Source organism: Hemibagrus wyckioides, linkage group LG29 (genome assembly GCF_019097595.1).
Source record: "Hemibagrus wyckioides isolate EC202008001 linkage group LG29, SWU_Hwy_1.0, whole genome shotgun sequence".
In the NCBI taxonomy this organism is placed as follows: Eukaryota; Metazoa; Chordata; class Actinopteri; order Siluriformes; family Bagridae; genus Hemibagrus; species Hemibagrus wyckioides.
The window spans coordinates 6,962,337-6,983,928 of NC_080738.1; the positions used below are offsets into that span (position 1 = coordinate 6,962,337).

At 40.3% G+C, this 21,592-nt stretch overlaps 1 protein-coding gene across 2 annotated transcripts in view; it reads left to right on the forward strand.

The window, feature by feature from the left end:
- The window catches only part of spock3 (SPARC (osteonectin), cwcv and kazal like domains proteoglycan 3), a 31,904-nt gene extending 10,553 nt beyond the window's left edge, over nt 1–21,351 (forward strand). For both annotated transcript variants that reach the window (XM_058384743.1, XM_058384742.1), the window contains exons 3-11: nt 4,221–4,260; nt 6,600–6,702; nt 13,274–13,379; nt 13,570–13,675; nt 14,038–14,142; nt 14,573–14,791; nt 15,275–15,337; nt 15,767–15,904; nt 17,862–21,351. In XM_058384743.1, the coding sequence (XP_058240726.1) occupies nt 4,221–4,260; nt 6,600–6,702; nt 13,274–13,379; nt 13,570–13,675; nt 14,038–14,142; nt 14,573–14,791; nt 15,275–15,337; nt 15,767–15,904; nt 17,862–18,004 (1,023 nt within the window). In that variant the 3' untranslated portion in view covers nt 18,005–21,351. The remainder of the gene's footprint in view (nt 1–4,220; nt 4,261–6,599; nt 6,703–13,273; nt 13,380–13,569; nt 13,676–14,037; nt 14,143–14,572; nt 14,792–15,274; nt 15,338–15,766; nt 15,905–17,861) is intronic.
- Nucleotides 21,352–21,592: the final 241 nt, after the last annotated feature.

Genomic DNA, 21,592 nt, shown 5'->3' on the forward strand with positions numbered 1-21,592 from the left:
CCGCTCATCCTACTGGGTCACAGGGAACCTGGACACTAACACTGGAGACTCGGGTCACATGGCAGAGTACATCCTGGACAGGGTACCTGTTTATCACAGGGTATAACTGCACACACACTTACCTATTCACACACTATGAATGATTTAGAGAGGCCAATCAGCCCACAAAGTATGTCTTTGGACTCTAAACCGGAGGTGGAAACCTCAGAGGCACAGGGAAGAACAGGCAAACTCAACACCCATTACTCATGAAATTGCCACCATCATCCTTGCCTCTTCTTCAGAGGGTAAAATGTTCTAGGTTTTACTGTGTGAACATTTGTGCGCCGCACACTAATGACTTCTTAATTAAGCTGAAAGAATCTTATGAAAAAATTAGTTTTAAATGCTTGTAAATACGATTATCCTGACAAACATCCAATTCTACGGCCACCTTCTAAATCTACGGTATTTAAGAACAGGCCTTGCACAAGCTGCATGGAGTACTTGAATTTAAAATAAGGTCTGTTCATTTATTTTTATCATCTCTTACTGCCCTATTTTGGAATATACCCTAATATAACTCGAACGAACTGTTGCTCAGATTGAGATGCATCTGTCTGACACATGACACCTCTTGAATAGTCTTTAGAAATTCAAGGAGGGTTTCTGAGCAAACATTTTTAAGAGAGATGTCTATCTGTACAGACATAATACAAACACAGGGGTACTGAGCTACCGCTGGCAAGTCCAAAGGCAACAAGCAGGAACTCAGTACAAAGGTGTGGCAGGCAACACAAACGTAGTCATAATGAGGACTTAAAACAAGACTTAAATATTTGAAGATTATTTTTACTTATATTTCAGGGGTCTACCATGGTATATTGGACTATCAGGTGAATGGTGTAGGACCTCCAGAACTTGTTAAATTTGTGGTCCACCTTTTTAAAGTGACCAAAGTCATTGGAACAATTAACAGATATAAATTAAATTGTAATGCTCGGTTGCAAGTCCTGTCCAAGAACTCACAGCCATAAGTAGATCCTGGGGCAGAGGTGGCTCAAGTGGTTAAGGCTCTGAATTGTTGACCAGAGGTTCAGGGCTCAGATCCCAACCCTGCCAAGCTGACACTGTTGTGCCCTTGGTCAAGGCTCTTATAACTCTGTTTGATCTAGGGGCACTGAATCACCCTAACCCCAAATTCCAATGCTGGGGTACATAAAGAAAGGATTACACTATGTTGAAATGTCTGGCAAGCATTCTTCTTTTTCTCTGATGAGGTTCCTCCAGGTTGTTCCTACAATTATTCAGGTTCTTCTTCAACTGGTTGGCATTGGCTTGATTAGCCATTGTTTTTGCCTGAGTCTTGGGTTGCTTATGAAGTTCTCTTCGGTTCATTGTAAAGTACTGTGATGAGCTGTCCAGTGGGTTTTGAAGCATTTGGCTGAATCTGAGGAGATACTATAAGGGAAAGTGGTAGTTGGTTAAGGCATTGGCCTACTAGTTGGAAGGTTGTGAGTTTGAATTCCAGGTCCACCAAGCTGCCACTGCTGGGCCCTTAAGCAAGACCCTTAACCCCCCAATTGATAAGTTGTATATAAAATAAGGTAAAAATGTAAGTTGCTCTGAATGCCAGAAATGTAAAAGTAAAGTAATCTATCCCTACACTTCAAAATTGATCCTGCTGCTTTGTCAGGAGTCACCTTATCAATCAATTAAAGGGAACCCCGTCTATTGGTAGTATACTGATCATGAGTTCCAGAAGTTCCTTCCTTCTTTATCTCATCTGTCCTTACAGGCTTATTAAGAATGTTTTTGCCAAACTCTGGTCCTCCTGTTTTTGTGGTAAACCATCTGCATTTACTCTGGTCTGAAATCTTCTCTTGATTGTTGCCTTTGACACAGATACACCTGCCTCCTGGATCTACTCAACTGCTGTGAAGGGTTGGCTATACTATTTTTTAACAAAGGAAAATCCACAACTATTGTTCTTTTGATGCTCCTGAGCTCATCTGTGCATTCTTTCTTTTTAGACATAGACCAGATAGTTGATTCGGCCACATGTATTGTGTTGTGTTGTTTCAATGTTGTTTTTATTATGTTTCAGTCTAGTGAAGGTTTATTTTAACTGGCAGTGACAAGTTTCTGGACTATATATGCCAACAGATTTCCCAAAAAGTTTGTATAAGTCTGTATAGATAAGCCAAGAACCAGGGGGGGTAAACTTTTGAACAGGATGATGGGTGTAACTTGTTACTATTTTGTCTTCTGGGAAATAGATATCTTCTGGATCACAATATTAAATAAAAATAAGACCTTTAAACGTAATAATAATACACACCAAACATCCTGTTCAAAAGTTTCCACGCCCTGGTTATCTTATCTATACAAACTTATATAAACTTTTAACACAGAAATATCTTCTGATAAATATAAATACATCAATTTAAAAAAAAAAGTTAAACTAAATCAAAGGCATAAAAACTCAAAACCAGAAATGATGCATGTGTAGGATTTATCTTTCCTGAAATTGATTCCTCTGCAAAATGCTTTCTTTCAAAAAATCAATGACGTTCCGTTTCAAGGAAGACGTTAATACGGGATCGCATCGCTCAGATTACTTATTGGTCGCGAAACATTTGTAATAAGTCTCTATAAATAAATTACGGGAAGCACTGCTGTCTCAGCGTAAAGATATCAGATTCAGCCTGAAACAAACATCACATCATCATAATGTGTATGGAGTGCGTGATAAATAATAAAACAGATGACAGTCATGCTGATTCCAAAAGAGTGTGAGCAGTCCGAGAAATTCCATCTCCACAATTCAGTACGGACTGATTAAGGATGATCCAGTAGACCAATACAGAAGTGTCTAAAATCTTTGCGTCAGCCATTTTGAAGTGTCATGAATATGAGTTTGTGATTTTTTTTTAGAACCTTGGTATTATATACCACAGCAATGAGAAATGCTTGATTCTGATTCGGTCAGTGCGTGGTCAGTGCTTGATTCTGATTGGTCAGTGCATTTTCTATAGCAACAACTCTGCACAAAATATTCATTATTTAACATAACTATTAACTCATATATTATTAACTCGATGCAATGTTTCGGGAGATGAAGCAGGAATCGAACTCAGATTTTCATGGTAGTCAAAGTTTATCAGACACACCAGTAGGACAAATTAAAAGCGCTGATTTATTAACACAACTAAAACAAGACTTAGACAGAATGGTGGACAAATACAACATGATTAACAAAATTTAGCAATAACATGGGAACCTGGAAACACAACGGCATCTAACCGAACAAATAACAAACAAAATGACTGACAAAGACATATACAAAAGGGCTGGTATATATAGGACAAAACATTAGGGTAAATTGGAAACAGGTGACAGTGGAACAGTAGGAAGGGCATGGCACAATACATGTGGGGAATACAGAAACAAAAAGCAGGCTCTGGTGACTCGCCTGCAGGCACCCCCTCTGGTGGTCTGGCACCAGGGGCAGGGAACTGTCCCAGTAGCTCCTGACACTCGATCATGTCCTGGATTTAGATTTGCATCATTCCTGAACTTGTTCGTAGATAACTAATAAAAATGAAGTACTAATAAATAAATAAATAATTTCACAACCCGTAATCAGCTACTGGTATTTTTCTGATGTAATGACATCATGTAAACATGACATGTCTTATGAATGTATGTCAGGCCATGGCCCCTTTAATCAAAGCTGCCATCAATCAGCGATAGTTAAGCAATGTGAATGGGTGACGTCATATTACACACAATTACACAATCCTAGCCTCTACTACAAAACACACACTGAGACGTAGAAGTCGTAAAAACACAGCTGCCAAACAGCCAGCTGAGCAACCTGCTACACCATTTTAACGTCTCTCTCACACCCCGGCTTTCTCTGTTATATTGAATTAATCTGAATCGACAGCAACGTCGCTCTCGGGGGTTTGTTTGATGACAGGACTCAAAAGTGTCAGAAACAATTACGAATGCGCTCTAGCGTGAGCTAATTATCAAGCGTCTGTATGTCTGTATATCACTCTGATGTGCTGCGTGTGTTTCCCACTAATGGTCGTCTTTATTTGTTTCTCTCTAACGCTTCCTAAACTATCAGGAAGTAGAGGTTTGTATATGAATGTGTGTGTGTGTGTGTGTAAGAAAATAATACTGAACCCCAGTGTATACAGTCGGTTACCTGATACTGATGTGTGTTTCAGGAGCCGGGATCGTGGAACCCTGGGAAGCCGCTTGATCAAGGTACGTGAGATAAACTCTAATGTCGATAGTGATATATACCTTTTAAAAAAAGTGACGTTATAAAGTCTACACAATAGCATTATTGAAACACAAAGCACAAGCATATCATTAATGTGGTTTATAATATTTAAACTGCTTAAGGTCAGTTTCAGGTAAGACTTATGTACAGTGGAACCCTGGCATACCCTTGAATGCCCTCCCTTAAGAAATTTTAAAATTTTGCAAGAAATTTGCATCAGAATATGAAGCATTTTTAGCATATGAACAAACCAAACCGAACTGAACGCCGGCTAAGTTGCGCGTACATCTGTGAGCCGTTCAAAACTTATTTGTGTCAGTGGAAAGCCAACCAAAGCCAGTTTACGAATTTTACCATTTTTTTCAGTCAGTGAAAGCTGTTTTCAATGAGTCAACCCACGATACCAACGTTACCTTCGGCATGCGTTCAAAAGCTAGGTGATTTTTTGGGCATTTTTTGTTGACAGATTGGTCGCGTGGGTGGTCTGTTCTATTTTTAGCCCAAGCTTGGTGGCACGACTTCCTGTGAGGACCCTTGGCTTGGGTCAGTTCTTTGTAAGCTGCCATACAGTTTACATATGCTTCATATTGGTAAACCACATCGTATCATCTCTCTCCACCTATCCCTATCTTCTGCATCCTCAACATTTACACCCACTAGCTTCATATCCTCATTTATTTCATCCATATACCTCCTCTTTGGCCTTCCTCTTTGCCTCCTGCCTGGCAGCTCCATGTCCACCATTCTCCTGCCAATATACTGACTCTCCAAACAATCTAAACATGTTCAACAATCTACTGTACTCCTTCCTAAACCTGTCCAACTGTGTCACTCCCAAAGTGAATCTCAACATCTTCAATTCTGCTACCTGCAACTCTGACTCCTGTCTCTTCCTCAGTGACACTGCCTCTAAACCATACGTCTCACCACTGTCTTGTACACCTTCCCCTTGATTCTCGCCAATATGCTTCGTATTTTTAATATTGGTCATATTTTTGGGTGGCTGGAACAGATTATCTGCATTTACATTATTTCTGATGAAGGGTCTCCTGGTGGTCCAGTGGCAGGCTCCCACGCTCTCATTGCCGTGGCCCGGGTTCGATTCCCGGGCGGGGTGCCACCTCAGCCACTGAAGAGTTGACTCTCAGTGCCAATCCCAAGCCTAGATAAAAATGGAAGGGTTGCGACAGGAAGGGCATCTGGCGTAAAACCTGTGCCAAATCACACTACAAAACAGCAGACCCTGCAAGTGTGCGGGACAAATGCTAAGAAAAAAAAAATATTTCTGATATTTCTTAAGAACTCACCTCCAGAACAAATTAAATTCGTATGCCGAGGTTCCACTGTACGTGGCTTTTTACAGCCAGATTCAGAGTCAGATTTAGTCCTGGATTTAAAGCTCGCTACTTAATTGAGCTCTAATTTAAATTCAGTCTGATGTTTATATATGGCATATTACAAATGCAGTATATTACACAACTATTCATTTTTTTCCATGTGACCAGTTATTAAAAAAAGTCACCTTTCTATGTCATGACATCATGATTTTTAGATAATACACAGGTTATGACTGACATTTCGAGAGTGAGTTTAATAACAGTGTAATAAGAAATAAATTAGTGCACAAACACGTCATATTACACAATTGTATAACATAGCAGTTCGTAAACTGGATGAATCAGCAGCTTTTTACTGATGGACAATCCATCTGCATCCGTCAACAGAGCTCTTGTTATAACTCAGTGAGCCACCTTGTTTGGACGGTTGGACGGATGCTGTTTCTTGGCTGTTTAGAGGCTAGCATCTGGCGTTCTAAACTAGCCGAGTGGGATTGCTTAACGGGTCTCAAAACCCTAGCGTATAGTCAATCGTTAGAACGACTAGCGAATGTATTAGTCAACTACTAATTAGCGTTGTTTAGTTTGTGAGTCATCAGTTTATTCTTGTGTCTTGTGTCCCACTGAAATCAAGCATCAGTCTAAGGTTGTTAGTGATTATACAGGAATCTCACACACACACACACACACACACAAAAACACACACACAAAGGCACTAAAACAATGGAATTAAAGCCTGGTGAAGAGATTAAGTTCGAATAAGCTGCTGAAGCCAGTGGTTGATTTTGCTAAGACTCTTAAATGGGAGGTCAGAGACCACCTAAGTGTGTGTGTGTGTGAGCTTCTTTATTTTTAACATGTAGACTTTATTTAAAATACACACTTATTTCACCAATCAATCTACAGTCTATTCAACACTCCACAATATAAAAAGCGTGTGAATTTTTCTTATCTCTTTTCCCTCTTTTGTGTGTGCGTAACAGCTCTGGATCCTGCCAAAGACCCCTGCTTGAAGATTAAATGCGGCCGACACAAGCAGTGCGTGGCCGAAGACTACAAAAAGCCGACCTGCGTTAGCCAGTCGAGGTAATCGACATCGGTTCTATGCTTGAACCCGAGCTATAGACACGCTAAACATCCATATCTCATGACTCACAGTTTCTAAAAGTAGAACTCTCAGCTGTAGTTATAGAAATATAGAAAATTTATCTTATTCCTGAACCCTCAAATCTACAAACACGATGATTTCTATCACCTAAAATGTACAGGATTAAATCCTCAATAACAAACTAGGACTCTAAAAGCAAGACTTTTTCGCCGTCTCTGGGTTGGGATCATTTGCACGTCTCATTGCTTTAAGCCTTTAGTGAAAATTGACTTCAGGAACGGAAATAGCTCTCCATCGCGGTACCAAACCTAGATCTAAATATATAGACCAAGCCTCCATTTTGTTAAGAATACGATATAGTAAATCTATAGATTTTTGTCTACAAATTCAGTGCTCAATAAAAGCAGTCCTGTTCACTAATCAAAATCTTCTGAGTATCATTATTAAATACCGAATAGTGTAGTATTTTACATCTAAACGAAGCAGTTTTTCCTACCTACGTCATAAAATGGCCACCTTTTATTAACAAATATACAAAAAAGACACTACCTTTCTTCACTCATACCTTTTAATCCACCGTCTGATGATACCTCACCATTTTCTGAGGTAATTTATTATGTTTTAATTGTAGCACTGAATAGATATGCTTACAAATTGCAAGACTGTGTATACAATATAAATACACAAAAATGTTCAATCCACAAAATGCAAGTCAGGAGATAAAAGCAGGCCTGGCTGCGATCTCGCTGAAGCTCCAGGACACTCTATACACAAAATACAGGAAATGGCTGAGAAATCAACCAGCAGGACGGATATCAGATAACACTGACTTAATGTCCTTTTCTACTAGGTGTAGCTCTGATAACTGACAACTGGAGATGTTTTCCAAATTAAAATATGTACAACTGCATGGAAAGTTCTAGCATTTTTTTTTCATTCCAAGTGTAATGGAGTTACAGGATATTTTGTGACAGCTGGTGTCTGATTACAAAAGTGAATTGATTAGATCGTTTCACTGCCATCAGCAGGGAGACGCAGAGGGGTCTGGATGCAAACGTGGGGCAGTTTTTTTAAATAACGAAAGTCACAACAGAGCAGTCATAAAAATAGCACGAGAGAAAAAGTAGTGAGACAGACAAAGACGACAGGGATGCGCAAAATTATTGGGACTGTCGGGAAAACAAGGTTGTGCAAAAAGTATTGGGACTGTCATGCGAAAACATGGTTGTGCAAAAGTATTGGGACAGTCGCAAAAACATGGCTCTGCAAAAGTATTGGGACAGTCGCAAAAACATGAATATGGGGCTGTGGAAAGATACTGGGACAGCTGCAGAAACAGGGTTGTGCAAAAGTATTGGGACAGTCACAGAAGCAGGGTTGTGCCAAAGGAATGGGACAGTCAGGAAAACTGTGTTGCGCAAAAGTACTAGGGCATTTATTGACCAAGAGAGGTGCAAAGGTTTTGGGACATTCCCAAAAACAGAGTTGTGCAAAAGTATCAGAGCAAACATGTGATCCAAAATTTCTGGCAAACACACTAGTCATAACAGGCAGGGACCACAGGTACAATAACAGGAATATCAGAGCTAATTAGGATCACAGCTGGAAAAATCACAGCAGATAACAAATGGCTTAGTAACATCACATACCTTACCTAACTGATCGTACACCTCACACCAAGAAACTGTTAGCAAGGGGCTTAATAAGGGTGAAAAACAAATGCATACGAAGAAAATTAAGGAAAAGTCTGGTGACTGGTAGAGTGCCATGTTTGTCAGTTGTAGTGAAATGGAGGCCATAGCTATCAAAAAGCTTGACCAAAATGTGACATTTGCTGTGTGGGAAAAACAGACTTCGTTAACAAGGTTGTAGCCTCTTTTTATCCACACAGAATCTGTTAAACTGGCTCTTTCGCAGACTGAAAACCAAAGCAAAGCTAGCACAAATAAAAACACCTCCATGTATTTCGATCGAAAGTCTGATTATGGCCAATTTTCGTACGTGTAGGTTTTAGGGTTTCCTTTCAGATGTACTTGTAAGCAATTCTCCAGTTACTTCAAGGTTCTTTTTCTTTTTTAGATTCATGTGTTTCAGTTCCAGTTCCAGGTTGTAACACTACGGAAATGTGGAACCGTTCAAGGACGTCGAGCTCGCGTCTCAATTTACAATTCAAGATAAGGTGCAATGTAAAGTATGAAAAAAAAAAAAAACAGCACTGTATAAAAATAAAACGATTGCTCATCCTGAAAAATAGGCCAGTGGAGGATGACACGTTTTACTCCCCAAGGTCTGATTAACACCAGAAGAGTTTTGCCGGTTTTAACACACCATAAAAAAAAAAAGCATTAAGGCTAGGACATTTGCATGTGAACATTACAGGTTGAATTGGTTTGGCGAAGTGGAACCTGGCGTGCGGCAGAACACTGTAGCACCTCTGATTAGCATTCATTATCTCTAAGGCGAAGAGAGAGAGAGAGAAAGAGAGAGAGAAAAGATGGTCTTCTTTTGACGACATGTGATTATGTTCCCTGGAAGACATTAAGAGGAGCTCTGCATGTTATTTCTAAAAGAAAAAATACACTCATCTCCAAACAAGTGTGCTCTGCCGTGGAGAAAAACAGCTTTAACTGTAATAAAAAACGCTTCAGGTTTTTGTGAAATCGTTCACGTTTTTGACTCGCAGTATCACAGAGACGTGTGTGTGTGTGTGTCCAGAAGGTTGTGAGGACCAGAGGATTCAGGCTTATATGATTTTTCTCAAGGACACCACGACAGCATGTTAACTTAAACGCTCTGAACCTGCTGGGTAAGAGCCGTGTTCCAATTTCACGAGCCTCAATGCGCCGGGACTAGCGCTGAAATCTCACTTACGGATTCACAAAGTCTCCCAGAGGTGATAGAGCGGAATAAAACAGGAATCATGAGACCAGGGGATGATCATTTAGGAGCCGTTGTTTTGAAATGGTTTTAAAGGATGTGTGTGTGGAAGGCTGAGAAACAAATATATTATATGTGAATGCACATAGTATGTGTGTGTGTGTGTGTGTTAAAGAGCTTTTTTAAAATTAAATGTGGATATTAACACAAACACACACATTTTATATATATATATATCTGTGGAATTTTCTAGATTTAATTATGAATTCAGAGCTGTGTTACAGTATGAGTAGCGATCCGGCAAAACATCAGATGTTTCTGAGGCTAAATGACAGAAATGAAACAAACAAATAAATTTCAAGTGTCTTTGTCAAAATCAGGCTGTTTTTTAACAACTAAATTTCAAAAACCCTTAACTATATTTCACTAAATTTACTTGAAAGGTCACTGTCATGTCGGCTAACAATCGCAGCAATAAAAACATTCAGTCTGCGTGAATATTTCTAAAAGCTTGCTAGCTAAGTGTGATCTCCTCACACTTAGCTACTTAGAAGTATATATTTTTTCTGTGATGTACAAATTGTAGAGAATCTGACAAACAAAAATCCTAAGAGAGCTAGTTAGCTAGTGGTGATGTAGCTAGCGGTAAATTAGCTAGTTAGCAAGAGGTAAATTAGCTAGCAGTAAATTAGCTAGTTGGCTAGCAGTAAATTAGCTACTTAGCTAGCGGTAAAGTAGCGCAGCTATAATTTAGCTAGTTACCTAGCGATAAATTAGCACAGCGGTAAATTAGCTAATAAGCTAGCAGTAAATTAGCTAGTCAGCTAGCAGTAAATTAGCGCAGTGGTAAATTAGCTAGTAAGCTAGCGGTAAATGAGCCAGTAGGCTGGCGATAAATTAACTAGTTAGGTAGCAGTAAATTAACTTGTTAACTAACGGAAAATTAGCTTGCAGCAAATTAGCTAGCGGTAAATTTGCGAGTTAGCTAGTGGTAAATTAGCTAGCGGTAAATTAGCTAGTAAGCTAGCAGTAAATTAGCGCAGTGGTAAATTTGCTAGTAAGCTAGCGGTAAATGAGCTAGTAGGCTAGCAATAAATTAGCTAGTTAGCTAGTGGTAAATCAACTTGTTATCTAACGGAAAATTAGCTTGCAGCAAATGAGCTAGCAGTAAATTTGCTAGTTAGCTAGCAGAAAATTAGCACTGTGGTAAATTAGCGAGTAGGCTAAGCATAGATAGTTAGCTAGCTAATAAATTAGTGCAGCGGTAAATTAGCTAGTTAACTAACGGAAAATTAACTTGCGGCAAATTATCTAGTGGTAAATTAGCTAGTTAGCTAGTGGTAAATTAGCTAGCAGTAAATTAGCAAGTTAGCTAATGGAAAATTTCCTAGCTAGCTAATGGTAAATTAGCAAATAGAGAAAAGTAATGAGCAAATTAGTAAAGAGAGTGACAGAGAGAGACAAAGAGGGAGAGAGAGTGACAGAGAGACAGAGACAAAGAGAGAGAGCGAGAGAGAGAGAGAGACACTGACGAGAGACAAAGAGAAAATGTGAGACAGAGAGAGACAAAAAGTGAGTAAAAGACAAAAAGAGATAGACAAAGAGAGACACAGAGAGTGACAGTGAGAGATAGTGAGAGAAAAAGAGACACCGACAGAAACAAGGAGAGACACAGAGAGAGAGTAAGAGACACAGAGAGAGAGATAGAGAGAGAGAGACACCGACAGAAACAAGGAGAGACACAGAGAGAGAGTAAGAGAGACACAGAGAGAGAGAGAGAGCAATCTGACGAATCAGCAGCGTAAACATAACACTTGATCCAGCACATCCTGCCGTTTCCTATAAATTGATTCCTAATCACTCACAATATTCATCATCTTTTCTTTCTTCACAGAAAAATCCCTCCATCATTCACTCTTCTTCTTTTCCTCTCCATGTCTTTCAGCTTAAAGAGCACAAGCTTTTATGCTCAGTTTATTATAAATACAGATCTTCCAGCTAAAACATTTAAAATTAAAACAATAGGAAGTAGATATAGCTATGCTAATATCTAGCTATAGATATAGATTCATTCCAACCTGCTGAAGCGTCATCGATATGTTTAGAGGCGGTTTAAGATGTATAGCAAGTTCATGCGAAAGTGAGCAGTGTTTACTGAGGTGAAAATGAGTGGACTGTCCTCAGCTTCGCTCCTAAACAGTTGCCAACAGCGAATTGTGGCCACACAAACAGCAACAGGAAGTGTGGCGAGTGTGAGCGCACAGCATGGCAATAACCAGAGGCTGCTAATGATCTGATGAAAGAAAGGAACGAGGGAAGGAACAGGCGAGGGAGAAATGAAAGGCTCTCGCTCTGTTATCTCTTCCACTTTGCTTCACACGCTGTTTTGCCAGAGAGTGACGCATCTCCATGCAAAAAAAAAAAAAGAACAAGAAGAATGAAAGAGAGAGGTTGGAATTAAAACAAATCTCGTTGTTTAACGTCATTCGAGCAGAAATAAAATTGCAGATTCAGATTGAGAATGACCCGTTTACACGAACCCTCATCTCTCTTCACGTGACATGTCCACGTTTGAGTCGGGGCTGAAGCGAGGAAATTTACTTTGCTTGGGATTAAATGATAGCCAGTGTTGAAATAAACATCTAAATCCTGGTTGTAATTATTGAGTATTCGTCGTAATTAATCCAAGGATCATGGTCGAATAATCCGCTGACAGCATCGAAGGAGAAACGTCCGTACTATTTAAAAAAGGTCAACAGTGGACATGCAAGGACACCGAGGCTCATTACGTTGGCAAGAATTGGCAAGGAGGCTGAACAAAAGACGGACTAATCACAGACTAAACACAGTACAGCTGGATACAAGCCGTAAACATAACGGGGACACAGTGACGGGACGGGGCGGAGAGGATACACAATCAAAACAACACACACAGGGTTAGGAGAGAGAGAGAGAGAGAGAGAGAGAAAGTGAGTGAGAGAAAGAGAGTGACAGAGAGCAACAAAAAAAGAGAGAGTGAGAGAAAGAGAGAGACAGAGACAAAGACAGAAGAGAGAGTGAGAGAAAGAGAGAGACAGAGAGAAAGACAGAAAGAGAGAGACAGAGACAAAGAGAGTGACAATGAGAGACAGAGAGAGAGTGACAGAGAGATACTGAGAGAGACACGAAGAGAGAGAGAGTCAGAGAGAGAGAGACAGAAAGTAACGGAAAGAGAGACAAAGAGAGAAACTAAGAGGGAGAGAGTGTGACAGAGAGACACTGAGAGACAGTGAGAGAGACACACAGACAGAGAGACAAAGTATGAGAGAGAGACACAAAGAGAGAGAGGGGGACACTGAAAGAGAGACAGTGAGAGAGAGACAGAGAGAGAATTGAACTCAGAGAGAGAGACAAAGACATATATATATATATAGAGAGAGAGAGAGAGAGAGAGAGAGAGAGAGGGAGGGAGGCAATGAGAGAGAGAGAGAGAGAGAGAGAGAGAGAGCAATCTGAAAAATCAGCAGCCTAACACTTGATCCAGCACATCCTAATATTTTCTATAAATTAATTCCTAATTCTAGTCCTGAATCATTCAGACTATAAAAATGTCAAAATTCCTCATGTTTTCTTTCTTCACACAGAAATCCCTCCATCATTCACTCTTCTTCTTTTCCTCTCCCTGCCTTTCAGCTTAAAGAGCACAAGCCTCAAGCCTCCGCTGGTGAAGTGTAAGAGATGTCCGCTGGTACATCCTGCACCAGTGTGTGGGACAGACGGACACACTTATTCCACCAAGGTAGAACACACACACACACACACTTCCTTCTGATATCAATTTCTGTCTGCATGTGTATCTGATTTGTAATTTTTCCAGGATATTTTCCAGTACGTAATCAAAAGATGTATTTGTTACACTCTGATCTCTCTCTCTCTCTCTCTCTCATTCTGTGTGTGTGTGTGTGTGTGTGTGTGTGTGTGTACGGTAGTGTCAAATGGAGTATCAGGCATGTATCTCTGGAACACAGATTGCAGTGAAGTGTTCAGGACAGTGCCCATGTGTGTTAGAAATAAACAAAGCTCTGGAGAAGAAAGGTACACACACACACACACACACACACACACACACTGTTCCTCAGAAGGTATCTATTTTATAATGCTGTTTGTCTCCTCACACTCCCACTCTCTCTCTCTCTCTCTCTTTCTCACACACACACACACACCTTTATACACCACATGATTCTCATCCAACAAACTGCTGAAACACACACGCTGTTGTGTTTTCGTGCCTTTTAGACAAACACAAGCATCTTTCAGTAGCTGTGCTTTTAGTAAATGACTGTCATTGTGTTTCTGACAGCTTTTAAAAATGTGGGTTAATGAATACTTCAGATCACAGAGTTGTAGCTAGAAGCCAGTCAAGAAATTTGTGTGTGTGTGTGTGTGTGTGTGTGTAGAGTGCACTGATGCTGAACTGAGCAAAGTGGTGAGCAGACTGAGGGACTGGAGCAGAGATGGGTACGAGAGCAGCAAGAAGCTGAAGCTCCTCAGACCAGAAATGAGTATGTCCTGATCCGAACCCTCTGATATTTCAGCCAAAATGAAACACAGCCACAGAGGGGTTCGATTACATGACTAAATCTCTTTCTCTCTATTTCTCTCTCTCTCTCTTTCTGTCTCTTTCTCCCTATCTCTATTTCCCTGCACTCTCCCTGAATCTCTCTCTCTCTCTCTCTCTGTCTCTCTCTCCTTCTCTCTCTCTCTCTCTCTCTCTCTCTACTTTTCCCTTCCTCTAACTCTTGCTCGCCCTCGCTCTCTCTTTTTCTCTCTCTCCTTCTCTCTCTTTCCCTCTCCCTATCTCTCTCTCTCTCTCTCTCTCTGTCTTTTACTTTGTCTCTCTCTGTCTCTCTCCGTTTCACTCTCTATATCTTCTTCTCTCCCTTTCTCTCCCTCTCCACACCCCTCTCTCTCTCTCTCTCTCTCTCTTTTCAGTGGACATAACTAAGGCACCCATCTGTAAAGGCTCCCTGGGCTGGATGTTCACCAGACTGGACATGAACTTTGATCTTCACCTGGATCAGTCAGAACTGGCCGGTCTCCTCCTGGAGAAGGAAGACGCATGCACAAAGACCTTCCTCAGGTCATGTGACCTGGGCCGAGACCAGCTCATCTCCAGCAAAGAGTGGTGCTCGTGCTTCCAGAGACACCTGGGTAAACAAACAAGGGGTGCTTTTTAACCCTTTCTCAGACATTTTTTTCTGTTTGTGAGTCTGATATAAAATGAGAAGTGAGGCTGGGGCTGATTTCTTTCTACTCCAGACTGTAGCTTCACATATCAGTGACGGTTGTGTCCGACGATTAGCGTGACACACCCCCTAAATTCCATCCCCATTTTAGACGATGTTTTCTTCTCTTTCATCATCAGAGACATAAAGCACAGTCATAATAAACATGGAAAAAGGCAGATTATTTACTCTTTCTTCGTTTTTTCTTTTCCCCAATACGCCTTTGAGGAGAAACTAAAAACCGATAGACTAAACATAGATCACAAGAAGACAGATGACAGATTTATATTATTGCGTATTAATCCTAATAGTTTCATTGTTTAATTAGTGCTGGATATCAGATCCTGTTTAAGATGTAACTGCTTGTGTTGTTTGTCCTGATTTGAGATTTTTCTATCACTTATTTTAGAGTCTCCCTGCCAGTCACAGATTATTAACATCCACAAACAGCAAGCTAGGAAGAAACTACTGGGTGAGTGACACTCTCTCTCTCTCTCTCTCTCTCTCTTTCTCTCTCTCTCTCTCTCTCTCTCTCTCATTCTCTCTCATATACATCATAGTTACTGCTAAATAGATCCTTCCTGTGATGTAAATCTATGTACATGTCTCACAGCGAGTTACATGCAGCGCACATGCATTGAAATTCAATGATTTATTCATAGTAAAGCAATTACGACCATGTAACACACGGCCAGCTTAACACGACTACGATCACTTTAAATATTTTAACCACACAGGAAGAGTTTTGAGGAGAAAAAGAGCAGCTCTGTGAATGTACCAAGCTGCTCTCACATGAGGCCATGATAGCTGCAGGCATAGAAGGAAAAATCACTAAATATATATACTGGTGTTAGTTTTAACAACTCAGCGTGATTACAGCGATTTTTACGTGCATTCATAGGTCAGTACATCCCCTCCTGCGACGAGGACGGCTTCTATAAGCCTCACCAGTGCCATGGCAGCAGTGGACTGTGCTGGTGTGTGGATCGCTATGGAAACAAGGTCGCCGGGTCACGCAGGATGGGACCGGCCGAATGCGGTGGGCAAGCACTCGCTATTATAAATTGCTTCTAGGTGTGAATAAGTCTGTGTGTGTGTGTGTAGGAGTGTGTACACCACAAACTTCATAATGACCAAATTAAGGTCAGTGTGTGAATAAAGGGTCACATGATCTCAATAGAAGTAGCGAGTTCATCACAGAACATATCCAAGCAAACAGCATCATGGAGACCAAGGTGCAAAAATAAATCCTGGACAACGTTCCAGAAAAGGATCAGCCAGGGCTTGAACATCTCACTGAGCATCATCGGCACAATCGCACCTCAGCCTAGATCAGGAGCATCCAATCTTATCCTCAAAGGGCCAGTGTGGGTGCAGGTTTTCATACCAATCAAGCAGGAGCTACACCTGATTCCACCTGTTTAAATCAGTAGATCTCCAGTCTCCATCTCAGATGGTCCAGAGGAAGCCACCCAGGAAAAGATTTTCAGAAAAGTCAGAAAAATAAGTCAGAAAAATAAGTCAGAAAAGTAAAGAAAAAGTCTTGGACAGATGAAGCTACTCACAGGACACGTATCCTGGACACTCCACAGAGCTGAAATTAATAGAAGACTGGTGTGAAGAAAATCATTACTGGACAAACTCAATGGCAATATCGACAACAGGGGAAGCCACTGCTGCAAATATGTGCTTCTCTAAATTTACTTAAAATATCCATGAACCATTGTTAGATATTGGGCGGTGATGTGCCTCAGAACTTTGACCTTGCCTGACTTACTTTCTTCCTTTTTGAGACAGACCAATGACAAAACACTAGCTGGAAATATGGGCCTTGAGTTTCTCAAGGAACATCTCTGGAGAAAGCTACTGGCAGTTGTTCAAAGGGATGTAGTAGCTTAGTAGTTAAGCTGTTGGACTATTGCTCAGAAGGTTATGAGTTTGAATCCAAGCTCCGCCAAGTGGCCACTGCTAGGCCCTTAATTGCTCAAATGTATAAAAAATGCTGTGACTTTGACCCGGTTTGGATCACTTACTCAGCTTACACTGACCAGGCATAACATTATGAGCACTGAGAGGTGCCGTGAATAAGACTGATGATCTCCTCATCATGGCACCTGTTAGTGGGTGGGATATATTAGGCAGCAAGTGAACATTTTGTCCACAACATTGATGTGTTAGAAGCAGGAAAAATGGACAAGAGTAAGGATTTGAGTGAGTTTGACAAAGGGCCAAATTGTGATGGCTAGACCACTGGATCAGAGCATCTCCAAAACTGCAGCTCTTGTGGGGTGTTCCCGGTCTACAGTGGTCAGTATCTATCAAAAGTGCTCCAAGGATGGAACAGTGGTGAACCGGCAACATTGATGCACGTGGGGAGCGAAGACTGGCCCGTGTGATCCGATCCAACAGACGAGCTACTGTTGCTCAAACTGCTGAAGAAGTTAATGCTGGTTCTGATAGAAAGGTGTCAGAAAACACAATGCATAATGGGTCAGGGCTGTTTTGGCAACAAAAGGGGGATCAACACAATATTATGTAGATGGTCATAATGTTATTCCTGATTGTCATAGTTCCATCTAAACCCTCTGCACAAACCTCACAAACAGAAGGCAGCAACAAGTTCATCACCAGTTTGCCAAAAAAACATACAAGTACGAGACTTCTCTGTTCTAATGAGGCCCAGAGTGAGGCATGGTGGTGGGAGCAGTGGGTTGCCTGAATGCTGTTTCTTAGCAGGAGCTGGAAAGCACATCAGTGCCGAGTAGAAGATTGATGAAGCCTAATACAGGGCAATCCCTGAAGGCAAGAGACTTGAGACCTCAGTCTGATTGTACTGATGTAATGCATTGTGTTGTTAACGTTGTGTGAATAAAACCTTAAATAGATCTGACGTTCTGACAGATTCACTTCATTCCAAATCTTTTTAAGGTTAGACATAATGCACCTTAACAGGTATATATATATATTTTTTTAAACGAGTGTGTGTTGTGTTACAGCACTGGAGGGTTCAGGAGACTTCGGGAGCGGGGACTCGTTGCTCTCCGATGACGAAGACGACGCCATCCTGAACGATCAGGAGGACATGGGAGACGACGAAGAATACGACGACGACGACGACGATGACGGATACCTGTCGTAATCGTCGTTACGCTTATTTTTTTTTCTTTCTGCTTTTTTTTTTTTTTTTTTTCTAAAAGAGGAAGGAGAAACCAAAAGCACGTTTTTAGGCGTCACTTGTAGAAAACGAAGTACTAATATTACTAATGGCTTAGATAAAGGTATATTTCCCTCTCGCTGTGTAACATTTGTATTTTACAGAAAAGAAAAATAATAGAACTGATCAATACGACGCGTTTTATTTTTGTTATTTTGATGTTGTTGGGCGTTTTCGAGAGAGTGGGTCTGCTGTATCCCTTTGGGGCAGGAAGTAGGAATGATCTCACACACACACACACAAAATAACACAGAACACACACAACATACATACAGAAAGTCTTACTTTGAGTAAGACTCATTAGACTACCTTTCTGAAGGGATATGTGAACCCACACACACACACACACACACACACAGTGGCATATTTGCAGCAGAATTTCTTCTAGTTCCATGTGTGTCCTTGTTTCGCTGTACCTTACAGACTTCATTGCACTGTTTTTTGGCTCTAAATGGCGAATATAGAATACGTAAACTCAGCACGGAGGATTCGGGATTAACACATTTCTACCTAAAAAGCAAAGCAGCTCTATTTTAACAAGATTATTGTCCATTGTTCTTGAATCCTCTGCATTTATAACACACACACACACAGTGTAATTACAACAGACAAAAAAAAGTTTAAAAGAACCTGTTTATTCAGATCGTCATGAATGAATGATGTCGTCGAAGATATTTGTGAATATTCATTTGGTCAGTAGTAGGAAAAAAAATCAACAACAGGAAGTTACTGTTGCTATGGAGACCACAGCAGCTTGCCATGCATTCTAGTTATTAATCTCATTTATTAATGAACAACATATCGTACTTTTTATCCGTTTAACGTTGCTGGATCACCATCATTTTTTCTCTCTTTTGAAATTAATAAGACTAATAAAATGCAGCATTGACACTAAAGACTCCATCCAAATTATTCGCAATGTACATCTAATGTGGTTTTTTTTTCACTTTATCCGAGTAAAAATAATAAAGAACATATCGAACTCGACACTAAATGAATGATGAGGGATGATGATGCCTCCAGACACCAACAAGGGTAACATTAACCCTAACCCTAACACTCTAATCATTGGCTCAGTTCACAAATCAAGACAATTAGGTGAGAAAACTAGCATAAGTCAATGAATTGTTTGATTATTAGGTGAATTAGCAAACATTTGGCTGTTCTTGAGATCCTGTTTGTCAATGGCAGAGGAAGAAACTGTGTAGTTCTGAAATTAACCAGCAATTGCTTAGGTATGACTGCATCTTTTTAAGAGAATTTGCACTTTTGTTTTTGAGGTCTGTATGAGACTAAAGTTAAGGCTTTTCTCAGTCTTGACTCATTTGAACTCCATCATGAGCCTATGGAACTCCATCTTAAATCATTGAATCATCAAACTCAGATCTTGACTCACTGGAACTCTGACTCATCTGAACTGAATCTTGACTAGTTTGAACTTGATCTTGACGCATTTGCACTGCATCCTGACTCATTTGAACTGCATCTTGACACATCTGAACTCAATCCTGATTCATTTGAACTGCGTCTTGACTCATTTGAACTCCATCTTGACTCACTGGAACTCCATCTTGACTCATTTGAACTTCGTCTTGATTCATCTGAACTGCATCTTGACTCATTTGAACTCCTTCTTGTCTCATTTGAACTGCATCTTGACTCATTTGAACTCTATCTTGACTCATTGGAACTTCGTCTTGATTCATCTGAACTGCATCTTGACTCATTGGAAATCCATCTTGACCCATTTGAACTGCATCTTGACTCATTTGAACTCCATCTTGACTCATTTGAACTCCATCTTGACTCATTTGAACTCCATCTTGACTCATCTGAAATGCATCTTGACTCATTTGAACTGCATCTTGACTCATTGGAACTCCATCTTGACTCATTTGAACTTTGTCTTGATTCATTTTGAAAAACTCCATTTTGAATCTTTTCAACTCAGTCTTGACTGATATGAGCTCCAACGTGACTCATTTGAACTCCATCATGAGTCATTATAACTCCATCTTTAATCGTTTCAACTAAGTGTTGACTCATTGGAACCCAGATGTTTCTGGGGTTACACATTTGGACTTTATCTTGACTCATTTGAACTTCGTCTTTATTCATTTTGAGGAACTCCATTTTCAGTCATTTCAACTCAGTCTTGAGCTCCAACGTGACTCATTTGAACTCCATCATGAGTCACTGGATCTCCATCTTTAATCGTTTCAACTAAGTCTTGACTAATTGGAACTCTTGGACTCATTTGAACTTCAGCTTGATTCATTTGACCTTGATAGTGACTCATTTGGAAGCATTTGACTCATTTGAACTTCAGCTTGATTCATTTGAACTTGATCTTGACTCATTGGAAGCCTTTGATTTGTGTGAACTTCAACTTGACTCACTTGAACTGAATCTTGACTCATTTGAACTCGATCTTGACTCATTGGAACTCGTTAACTCATTTAAACTTTTTTAAACTCATTTGACTCCAATTTGACTCATTTAAACTCCAACTTGACTCATTTGAACTCGATCTTGACTCATCAGTACTTATTTAAACTGATTCACAAACTTCACAAATGTGGTGAATAAAAAAAAAACAACAACATTGGAGTTACTCCTTTAACACAGAGCGACATGTGAGAGACACTTTGACTCAGTGGCTGATGAGATACAATTATAATCACACACACACACACACACGCACACATACACACACACACACAGGCATCTGTGTTTGTGCTCCAGCTTTTGGGGGCGACGCCAAACCTGAGATCAGACTCATTGAAGCGTTGTTGGTGTGTGTGTGTGTGTCTGTGTCTCACCCACACACACCCACACACACACACACAGACACACACACAGAGTTTTTTGTTGTTATGTGTCATCTGTTAGTTGTCCTGAGATGTACAGTGCCTTTGAGTAGAAGAGAAAGAAACTTCTAGGGAATTTTAGCCTACAGTGTCGTTCCATTCAGTTTTTTTTTGTTTTTTTTTTCTTTTTCACGTCGCTGTGTTCCTCCGTGTTTTTGCAACCGACAGAAGTTCCAGATGTTCAGTCTGCCTGTGTCTGTAGTGTCGCTTTCATGATCTCTTGATTTGATCTGGAGTTCGATTTAATCGCGTTTCACGTTCACATCTACGTCAGAACAAAATATAGAAACTATAAAAAAATCCCCTTACCTACATCTGTCCAGCTGTTGCTATAGAAATTCCAAATGCATTTTTTTTACAGTGTATGTAATATTTGCTGAAATAAAGTTCTATCAACCTGAATTATGGTAAGTGTGTGTGTGTGTGTGTGGTCAGTATTGCATTATGTATAAACACAGTGTAAATATTTTATGCCGTTCCTCATCAGGCTTCTGGAAGATCAGCACACACACACACACACACACACAAAGGCAGGGACATTTGAGGACGTTCGAGTTTCATCATTACAGCCCAGTGGCTTATCTGTCTGTCAGTGTGTGTGTGTGTGTGTGTGTGTGTGTGTGTGTGTGTGAAGGATTATGGC